General features: G+C 43.4%; 1 protein-coding gene across 1 annotated transcript; it reads right to left on the bottom strand.

Annotated features, from left to right (window-relative positions):
* Positions 1-6,432: 6,432 nt before the first annotated feature.
* LOC148581671 (protein FAR1-RELATED SEQUENCE 4-like) lies at positions 6,433-7,065 on the bottom strand. Its single transcript, XM_088493132.1, has one exon. It carries the CDS (start codon positions 7,063-7,065, stop codon positions 6,433-6,435), a length of 633 nt encoding a protein of 210 aa, XP_088349258.1.
* Positions 7,066-10,731: the final 3,666 nt, after the last annotated feature.

Genomic DNA, 10,731 nt, shown 5'->3' on the forward strand with positions numbered 1-10,731 from the left:
TTGACTCCAATGTCGTTTCTGATCAAGACTAAGTCGTCAGGGGTGAAACTCCTTCGAATGACTTTTTTGTTGTACCTTGTAGTCATCCTTTGTTTCAACGCTGCTTCTCTTATCTGAGCTTCTTCTCGGACTTCAGGGAGCAAGTCGAGCTCTTCTTTGTGCCCCTGTATATTCCTGATCTCGTCGTAGAAAATCACTCTTGGGCTTTGCTCATTGACCTCTATTGGGATCATGGCTTCTACGCCATAGACTAGTCGGAAGGGTGTTTCTCCAGTGGCGGATTGGGGGGTTGTTCTGTAAGCCCATAGTACTTGTTGGAGCTCTTCAGCCCAAGCTCCTTTCGCCTCTTGTAATCTTTTCTTCAGCCCTGCCAGTATGACTTTGTTGGCCGCTTCGGCTTGCCCATTGGCTTGTGAGTGTTCCACTGAGGTGAACTGGTGTTTGATGTTCATACTGGCTACTAGGCTTCTAAAGGTGGAGTCGGTGAACTGGGTTCCGTTATCTGTGGTAATGGAATAAGGTATCCCATACCTTGTGATTATATTTTTGTAGAGGAACCTCCGACTTCTTTGTGCAGTGATGGTGGCCAGTGGTTCTGCTTCTATCCACTTTGTGAAATAATCTATTCCCACTATTAGGTATTTAACTTGTCCTGGCGCCTGGGGAAAGGGACCTAATAAATCCATTCCCCATTTTGCAAAGGGCCATGGAGAAGTGATACTAATGAGCTCTTCTGGGGGAGCCACGTGGAAATTTGCATGCATCTGACATGGCTGGCACTTTTTCACAAATTCTGTGGCATCTTTCTGTAAGGTTGGCCAGTAGAATCCAGCTCGGATCACTTTCCTGGCCAATGACCTGGCTCCGAGATGGTTCCCGCAGATTCCGCTATGTACCTCCTCCAACACCTCGGTGACTCTTGAGGTCGGTACACACTTTAACAATGGTGTTGATATCCCCCTTCTATAGAGAACATTTTTCACCAAGGTATAGTGTTGTGCTCCCCTTCGGATTTTCTGGGCTTCTTTTTCCTCCTTGGGGAGGATGTCGAATTTTAGGTATTCGACTAAGGGGTTCATCCATCCGAGGTTTAATCCGACCACTTCGAAGACTTCTAGTGTGTCTTCCGTTTTTACCACTGAAGGTTCCTGGAGAGTCTCTTGAATCAGGCTTCTGTTATTTCCTCCCGGCTTGGTACTTGCTAGCTTGGATAGGGCGTCTGCTCTGCTGTTTAGATCCCGAGTTATGTGTTTTACCTCGGTTTCTGCAAAGCGCCTCAGGAGCTCTAAAGCTTTTTCCAAGTACCTTTTCATATTTGGGTCCTTTGCCTGATATTCCCCACTTATTTGGGAGGTCACCACTTGGGAGTCGCTGTATACCATCACCTTCATAGCACCGACCTCTTCAGCCAGCTTCAATCCTGCGATTAAGGCTTCGTATTCTGCCTGATTATTTGAAGCTGGGAATTCAAACTTGAGGGAAACCTCTATCTGGGTTCCCCTTTCATCTACTAATATTATGCCTGCGCCGCTTCCTGCTTTATTGGAGGATCCATCCACATAGAGTTCCCAGGTAGTCGGTTTGTCCTCTTGGTCCCCTGCGTACTCTGCAATGAAGTCGGCGAGGCACTGGGCTTTAATCGCCGTCCGAGTCTCGTATTTCAAGTCGAACTCGGAGAGCTCTATTGCCCATTGGACCATTCTTCCTGCAACATCCGTCTTTTGGAGGATTTGCTTCATGGGTTGGTTTGTGCGGACTCTTATTGTGTGAGCTTGAAAGTAAGGCCGTAGCCTTCGAGAGGCTATTACTAAGGAGTAGGCAAATTTTTCTAATTTGTGATACCTTAGCTCAGGGCCCTGTAGAACTTTACTGATGAAGTAGATTGGGTGCTGGCTGACCTCGTCTTCTCTTATCAAGGCTGCTGAGACGGCCTTGTCTGCCACGGATAGGTATAGGACGAGGTCTTTTCCGGCTATAGGTCGGGTCAAGATAGGAGGTTGGCTTAAGAACTTTTTGAACTCCTGGAACGCCTCCTCGCATTCGGGAGTCCACTCAAACTGGTGCCCCTTTTTCAGTAGGGAGAACAGTGGAAGGGATCTTAATGCTGATCCTGCCAAAAATCTGGAGAGAGCTGCTAGTCGGCCGTTCAGCTGTTGGACCTCTCGCAAACAAGTCGGGCTTTTCATTTCTAGGATAGCTCTACACTTGTCGGGATTGGCTTCGATCCCTCTTTGTGTTAGCATGAATCCTAGAAATTTTCCTGCCTCCACTGCGAGGGCGCACTTTGCAGGGTTTAGTCTCATCCCGTGCAACCTTATGGTGTCAAAGACTTGCGAGAGGTCGGATAGGAGGTCGACTTCCTCCTTGGTTTTTACTAACATATCGTCGACATATGCTTCCATTAAGCTCCCTAAGTGGGGGGCAAACACCTTATTCATCAGCCTCTGATATGTGGCCCCTGCATTTTTCAACCCAAATGGCATGACTGCGTAGCAATAGTTGGCTCTGGGCGTGATGAATGATGTTTTTTCCTGGTCTGGTTCGTACATCGGGATTTGGTTATATCCTGAGTAGGCGTCCATGAATGATAGGTATTGATACCCCGAGCTAGAGTCCACTAGGGCGTCAATACTTGGTAGTGGATAAGGGTCCTTGGGACATGCCTTATTTAAGTCGGTGTAGTCGACGCACATTCTCCATTTACCATTTTGTTTTTTGACTAGCACTATATTGGCTAGCCATGTTGGATATTTGACTTCTCTGATGAAGCCGGCTTCTAGGAGTGCCTGCACTTGCTCTTCTATTACTAGGGCTCGTTCTGGGCCGAGCTTGCGTCTTCTTTGTTGCACAGGTCGGGACCCTGAGTAGACCGAGAGCTTGTGAGACATGAGCTCGGGATCTATCCCAGGCATGTCGGAGGCCTTCCAGGCGAAGAGATCTGAGTTGTCTCTTAGGAGCTTAATCAACCCTTGTCTTAGGGTTTCCCCTAGGTTGGCTCCTATGTGAGTGTTTTTTCCTTCCTCTTCGCCGATCTGAATCTCCTCAGTTTTTCCCCCGGGCTGTGGTCGCAGCTCTTCTTTAACCCTTGCTCCCCCGAGTTCTATTGTGTGAACTTCTTTGCCTTTTCCTCTCAGGTTTAGGCTTTCATTGTAGCACTTCCTTGCCAGCTTCTGATCTCCTCTCACCGTTGCTATCCCCGACGAGGTCGGGAACTTCATGCAGAGGTGGGGTGTCGATACCACCGCTCCAAGTCGGTTAAGGGTAGCTCTGCCGATTAGAGCATTATAGGCCGATCCCTCGTCGATAACTATGAAGTCTATACTCAGAGTCTTTGATTTTTCCCCCTTTCCAAAGGTGGTGTGGAGGGGCAAAAATCCTAGTGGCTTTATTGGCGTGTCACCTAATCCGTACAAGGTGTCGGGGTAGGCTCTTAACTCTTTCTCATCTAAACCTAGTTTGTCAAAGGCGGGCTTGAATAGGATGTCCGCCGAGCTTCCTTGGTCTACTAGTGTTCTGTGTAGATGGGCATTTGCCAGGATCATGGTGATTACCACTGGGTCGTCGTGCCCAGGGATTATTCCTCGCCCATCTTCCTTTGTGAATGAAATGGTTGGGAGGTCGGAGGACCCCTCTTCAACCTGGTAAACTCTCTTGAGGTGTCTCTTACGAGAGGATTTCGTGAGTCCCCCTCCCGCAAACCCTCCTAAGATCATATGGATATGTCTCTCCGGAGTTTGTGGTGGTGGGTTTCTTTTGTCCATATCATCTCGCTTTTTTTTTCCATGACTGTCCGACCTTTTTATGAGATATCTGTCAAGCCGACCTTCTCTGGCCAGCTTTTCTATCACATTTTTAAGGTCGTAACAGTCGTTTGTAGAGTGCCCATATATCTTGTGGTACTCACAGTAATCACCGCGGCTCCCCCCTTTTTTATTTTTAATGGGTCTGGGGGGAGGCAGCCTTTCAGTATTGCAAATTTCTCTGTATACGTCCACTACAGGAACTTTCAATGGAGTATAAGAGTGATATTTCCTTGGCCTATCGAGGCCGAGCTCTTCCTTCTTCTTCGCTTCCCTCTCCCTCTCTTTCGTTGAGGGAGGGTGCCCGAGTCGCAAACTCGGGTCTCTTAGCCTAGCGTTTTCTTCCATATTGATGTACTTTTCAGCTCTTTCCTGTACATCATTTAAAGAGGCGGGGTGTCTTTTTGATATGGATTGTGAGAAGGGACCTTCTCTAAGACCATTGACTAGCCCCATGATGACTGCTTCGGTGGGCAGGTCTTGAATCTCCAAACATGCTTTGTTGAATCTTTCCATATAGGCCCGTAAGGACTCCCCGACCTCCTGTTTTATTCCCAGGAGACTTGGTGCATGCTTTACTTTGTCCTTCTGGATGGAGAACCTCATCAAGAATTTTCTTGAGAGGTCTTCAAAACTGGTAATTGACCTCGGAGGGAGGCTGTCGAACCACTTCATCGTTGCTTTTGACAAGGTTGTCGGGAAAGCTTTGCATCGCGTAGCGTCAGAAGCGTCGGTCAGATACATCCGACTTTTAAAGTTGCTCAGATGATGCTTGGGATCGGTGGTTCCATCGTAGAGGTCCATATCGGGGCTTCTAAAGTTTCTCGGAACTTTTGCCCTCATTATGTCCTCGCTAAACGGATCTTTCTCTCCTAAGGGAGAATGTTCTTTATCGTCGTGGGAATCCTGACCTTTGAGGGAGGATTCTAACTTTAAGAGTTTTCTTTCTAACTCTTTTCATCGCTCCATCTCCTCTTTTAGGTTCTTTTCAGCTTCCCTTTGTCGTTCCCGCTCCTGTTCTAGCTGCTCGAGGTGGCTATGGATTAATCCCATAAGTTCACTAGCGTGCGAGGGTCCTTCTTTTTCTGATTCGCGCCCCTCCGAGGAGTTCACCTTCGGATTTTTGATTCCGGAGGTGCCTTCCCTATGTTGATCATTGACTTCCTGGTGGAGGGTCTGATCTGCCTCATTGTTTCCGGTGTTCAAATTCTCTTGTTCGGAATCTGTCTCCACATGACCCTCTTCAGGGGATCTTTCCGCCATCACTGGTTGATCTCTCGGGTCCCCGGCAACGGCGCCAATGTTACGGTGGGTAACCGGAGATTAATGGGCCGGATGGCGTTGGTTGGCCCAAACGTATGAAGGAGGTGGCTTTCGAGTAGATCTGTTCCTCGGTGTTCCTCCGTCCGACTTGTACGTGTGAAAGAATGGGGGGTGGTACCTGCAAAGACACTCCGATGCCTAAGTTAGCAAGAGTGTGAGCAAGTTAGAGAATATTGGAACTTAGTGATACCTGAGGGATGTCAGGGTATTTATAGTGGTGAACCAATAACCACCGCTGGAGTAGTGCCACCTTTTTAGGTGGATAACCGTTCCCATATCTTAGGGAGGTTAAGATATGGCTCTACGAGGTGGTTAGAGAGTTTCTAGTGGCAGTTACTCATTCGAATGAGTGTTATCTGCCAGCTAACCCTCGTATCCGACTTCTTTGGAGCAGGTCGTGTTCAGTACTGACTTCTTGGGATGAAGGCTAGTACTGGGTGAGGGCCAACCCTTTGGGTTGGGCCTATTTGCTTGGATCCTGGACCTTTATTATTGGGCCAGGGTATGAACAAGTAGTAATAATAATAATAATAATAATATTTATAAAAATTAATTTAAACGGTAACTATCAAAATAGTTTCTAATAGATAATTTAAAATAATAGAATAAATTATAATTAAATTAAACTTTAATAATCATAAAATTCTATTTAATTATTTTTGTTAAAAATATTTTTTTTTAAAATAACTAATTATTTAATTTTCAAAAAATTTGGGATGTTATAGTTGGCAAATAATTCAGCCTTTTTGTTTCTAACCCACTTCATAACATCCTTAAAATCACCTAAATCTTCGCAAGCAGCAAATGGCAAGCCCTCCAGCTCATCATTCATAGCAGCAATCCTACTCTCATAACTTCCATTTCCAACTAACGATCCCCGCTGCTCCAACCTTATATGTGCCTCTTTTGCTTTCATGGTCCACCACTTCAATATCAATAACTCAGGTAATTCTGTAATTTGAAGATATATCAATAGACGAAGGATATAAACACATGGAATACCAAATGACTCCATTCGTTGACATGAACACCTAAACTCACTATTGTCAGGCCAATAAGATACAACTCATTTTCATGTTAACTCATAATATTTTCGTACATCATAGTTCACATTACATGAAGTCTCTCGCCAATCAACTATTATCGCACTTGATGCTTTCAACAATAACTATCGAAACAAGTAGAACACCTCTCTTGTATAAACAGTTGCACCTGATCGCTCCAATGCTTGCACCTGTGTTTGCATTATCGGAAACCCGTATGAGATGTAATAGTCAGCCTCAGCCTCATTATTCCGCAATAAACCCATTCACCGACGGAAGTGATGGAGGAATTCCTTAATGTTGTAGCCAGATTTTACAAACCTAGCAACTTGCGAATGTAGTGCCTCACACCTCGATGTATTTCTCAACCCGGCAAAGAACTTGCCTTTCATATGTGTTGTAGCCCACATATATTTAATCCCATAAGTGGTCTTAACCCACTCCATGTTCTTAACCCCAAAACTATTAACCATTGACGCCCACTGCTCCTCAAACTCATCAATCTCATAATCGCCAAGCATACATTTCCTGAATTGTTGGGTAAACTTGGGGTTGGAGACATTGGCTGTGGCATTTCTTAACAAATGCCATCCGCACAACCTCTGGCGTGCCTCTGGAAAGACCTTTTCAATTGCAAGCTTCATAGCCTTGGCACCATCAGTTATCACAGCATCTGATCGTTTACCATTCATTGCTTCCACGAATCTCTGTAACAGCCATATGTAAGTTCCTTCTCCTTCATTAGCCACAATTGCACTGCCAAAAACTATTGTTTGAAGGTGATGGTTCACTCTTAAGAAAACTACCAATGGAAACTTGTACTTGTTTTTCTTGTAAGTTGCATCAAAGGCCATAACGTCACCAAATACTTCAAAGTCAACACGGCTCTTCCTGTCCATCCAGATTAGGTGTCGAAACACACCATTGTTATCCAACTCGTAGCTCTGATAAACCACTATTTTACGATTTATTTTGTATTGAATTGAGTGGATTTTATCCATTATTCTCACACTTATTGATACAATTCGCATGTTTTACATTTTCTTTCCTAATTTTGTGCTATGATTGAAACATGTTTCTTTGGCCTAAAATTTGCTAATTTTAACTCTCTCTTATTATCATTCGATGCCGTGATATGTTTGTTAAGTGTTTTCAAGGTTTATAGGGCAGGAATGGCTTAGAGGATGGAAAGGAAGCATGCAAAAGTGGGAGGAACACAAGAAACAGGGAATTTCAGAAGCTGGTAGTGACGCGCACGCGTGACCAGTGCAGCAGGAAAGTGACGCGTACGCGTGGATGACGCGTACGCGTGACCAGGAATTTGTTCAGCGACGCGTATGCATGACAAAGTGCCACGTGCTGCATTAAATAGAAAACACTGGGGGCGATTTCTGGGCTACTTTTGACCCAGTTTCAAGCCCGAAAATACTGATTAGAGGTTGCAAAGTGGAGCTGGAAGGAGGAATCAATCATACACATAACATTCATTCACACACTTTAGGTTTTAGATGTTGAATTCTAGAGAGAGAGGAGCTCTCTCCTCTCTCTAGGTTTTAGGGTTTCTTTTAGTTTTAGTTCTTCTCAAATTTAGATTTCTACCTTGCTTTAATTTAGTTTTCTTCTAATTTTATTTGTTCTAGTACTTTGGCTTATCTACTTCTCTTGTTGATTTCCTAATGTTGCCAATTTAGTATATGAATTTTTCTTGTTTCCTTTAATCCATATTAATGCAATTTATGTTTTCATGTTTATGATTTCTTTCTTTAATTTGTTGTTATTGTTTCCTCTTGCAATTGTTAGTCTTAGATTTTGCTATGCCTTGTTAGTTTTTATGCTTTTATTTTATGCCGAACAAGTGTTTGATAAAATGTTTGGTAGGATTTTAAAATAGATTTTTATGTTCTTAACTTGGATTGATCAATTAAAGACTCTTGAGTTATCAAAACTCTTTTGTTGAATGGTAATTGAAGATTGCCGGTTAGCTTGAACCTCACTAAATCTAGTCTCTCACTATGAGTTGACTAAGACTTGTGAACTCAAGGTGATTGTATGCACTTGACCTTCCTCCATTGGTTAGAGGTTAACTAAGTGAAGGCAATCCACATTTACCATCACAATTGATGATGATAATAATAAGGATAGGACTTCTAATTCTCAATCCTTGCTAAGAGCCTTCTTAGTTATTAGTTTATTTTCTCGCCATTTTACTTTCTTGTTTCTTATTACAAACCCAAAAATATACTTTCCCATAACCAATAATAAACATACTTCCCTACAATTCCTTGAGAGACGACCCGAGGTTTGAATACTTCAGTTAATTTTATTGGGTTTGTATTTGTGACAAACAATCTAAACATTGATTGAGGTTTAATTGTCGGTTTAGAACTATTCTTGCAACGCGATATTTTTGTGAAAATCTTTACCGATATTTTTCCTCCGTCAAGTTTTTAGCGCCGTTGCTGGGGAATTGCAAATGTGTGCCTTATTATTGGTTATTGTGAATATTGTGAATATGTTTGCCTTTTTGTTTCTTTGTTAGTCGTTTCTAGTTCTAGGAGTTTATTTTCATTATTTCTTATTAGATTTTGTTTTTATTTTCTCTTGCTACTATAAATTCTCACCCCTTTGGCTATGAGTTTGGTTCAAATTATGTTGTAGGAAATGGAAGCTACAATGAGAACATGCATCAAGGGTGGAACAATCAAAGGTGGGAGGAGCCTCGAGCATAAGATCAACCTTTTTGGCAATAACCTCCACCAACGTACTATAAGCAAGAGCCATTCTAGGATACATATCAATCCAATAGCTATGGTGGATCCCCTTGTAGTTACCAACAAGCCCCACCATATGCCTATGAACCCCCTCCTCAACATAGCTCTGAATCACCATACTCACAAGCCCCTTTCCACCATTCACCTCCATATGACCCTAACCTTATCCACCACACCAACCACCATAATATGAACCTTACATAGAACCACCCCAATTCCACCACAGTTACTCCCAAGAACCACCACCTCAATATACACCATCTCTATATCCTTATCAAGAAGAACCACCTTCGTATTATGAGCCCTTTCTCCCAATAAATGAACCCTCCTATCCACCCCAAGCTCCCATAGATGATACCTTTAGTGTTATTCGCCAAGGGTAACGAGAGCTTTAAACCACACTTACCTCTACTCTCACCGGTCTCACCTCTACTCTCTAAGCTCTTATATCCCATGTGGATCTACCTTCTACCTCCAATACTCAACCCTCGAACTCTAGTGCACTTCTTTTTCACCCATATCCATCAATCCAAGAGCAATATGATCCCAATTATGCTGGTAACATGGAACAAGAGAGAAGGGATCATCTTAGGGACTTAATGGATCAGATTCACGCATCCATACTTCAAGAGAAGCAAGAGGAGGCCCAAAAGGTGGAGATAGGAGAGACCCTTGAAGATGAAGGAATAGTTGAAGAATTAGGGAAGGTTGAACAAGAGGGAAGTTCCATCATTGAAGACAACTCTACACCAAGTTACAATAAGAATCTTGTTGAAGCTTTTTCCATCGGATGTGAAACCAATGTTGAGGAGGAATGTATACACCCTCCAACACATGACTCGATCAATGGGGAAGAGTTGGAAGAAGTTAACAAGAAAGTGGGAATTGAAGAAAGTTGTCAAGAGGTGGAAGTCATCACGGAGGAGCTGGATTTTGTACTAGAGCAAGTGGAGAATGCCAAAATTATTGAAGAAAAGGAAGTGGTGAAAGATTTAGGAAATGCGGAACCTCCATGGGAATCTCAAGTCATAAATCCTCCTTCCAAGACGTTTGAATTTGATGTTGAGGAGGGTGTGCAACCTCCAAGGCATATCATGGTCGAAGACTTTGAGGAGGTTGATTATGAGATGGATTCAATAATTGATGAGTTTTTATCTACAATTGAATCCTCTCTCATTGAACTTGAAGAAAAGGTTGATGTTGCAGAAGGTTGTCAAGAGGTGGAGATCATCAAAGAGGAGTCCAAGAGAGTGAAGCATACATTAGCAGAGCCGCCACTGGAGCCACCTCTCCCAAAGCCATCACCATCCGTCCTTTCATTCAAGGGGGTAAATCTCTACTCCTTAAGCTTTAATTTCTCACTTGCATACGGTTTGCTTGAGACGGATGGACAACTTAGAGCTCTTTGTAGTTTTAAGAGTACAAGGGGGATGGTTAGTAGTTGGTAACACAATCCTAGGTTCGTTATGGTTGGATGTTCAAGGTCTAAGTGCAATGGTTGGTATAGTTCTCAATTGATTGGGTCTAGAAAGTTGTTCGGGTGCCTCAGTGAGAATTCGGATTGCTTGCCACCCGGTTGGAACAATGATGATCCACTTAAAGACGGGTGTAGAAACAAGATTTGGGATCCCGGCATACAAGAGGATCAACTTTGGGAGCTCAAAACTTGTGAAAAACTTCATCAAAGCTTGGTAAATTCACTTGGAAATATTGGAGCTTATTGGAAATCCAAGCATTGGTGGAAGTTTCAAGATGAGTTCAAGCACAAGCCACCATGACAAGGAGCTCACCAAA

Source organism: Arachis ipaensis, chromosome B10 (genome assembly GCF_059453495.1).
Source record: "Arachis ipaensis isolate K30076 ecotype BB chromosome B10, ASM5945349v1, whole genome shotgun sequence".
Lineage (NCBI taxonomy): Eukaryota > Viridiplantae > Streptophyta > Magnoliopsida > Fabales > Fabaceae > Arachis > Arachis ipaensis.

Excerpts from the sequence above, each read along its gene's own strand:
- LOC148581671 (XM_088493132.1), bottom strand. The coding sequence starts at position 7,065 with ATGGACAGGAAGAGCCGTGTTGACTTTGAAGTATTTGGTGACGTTATG.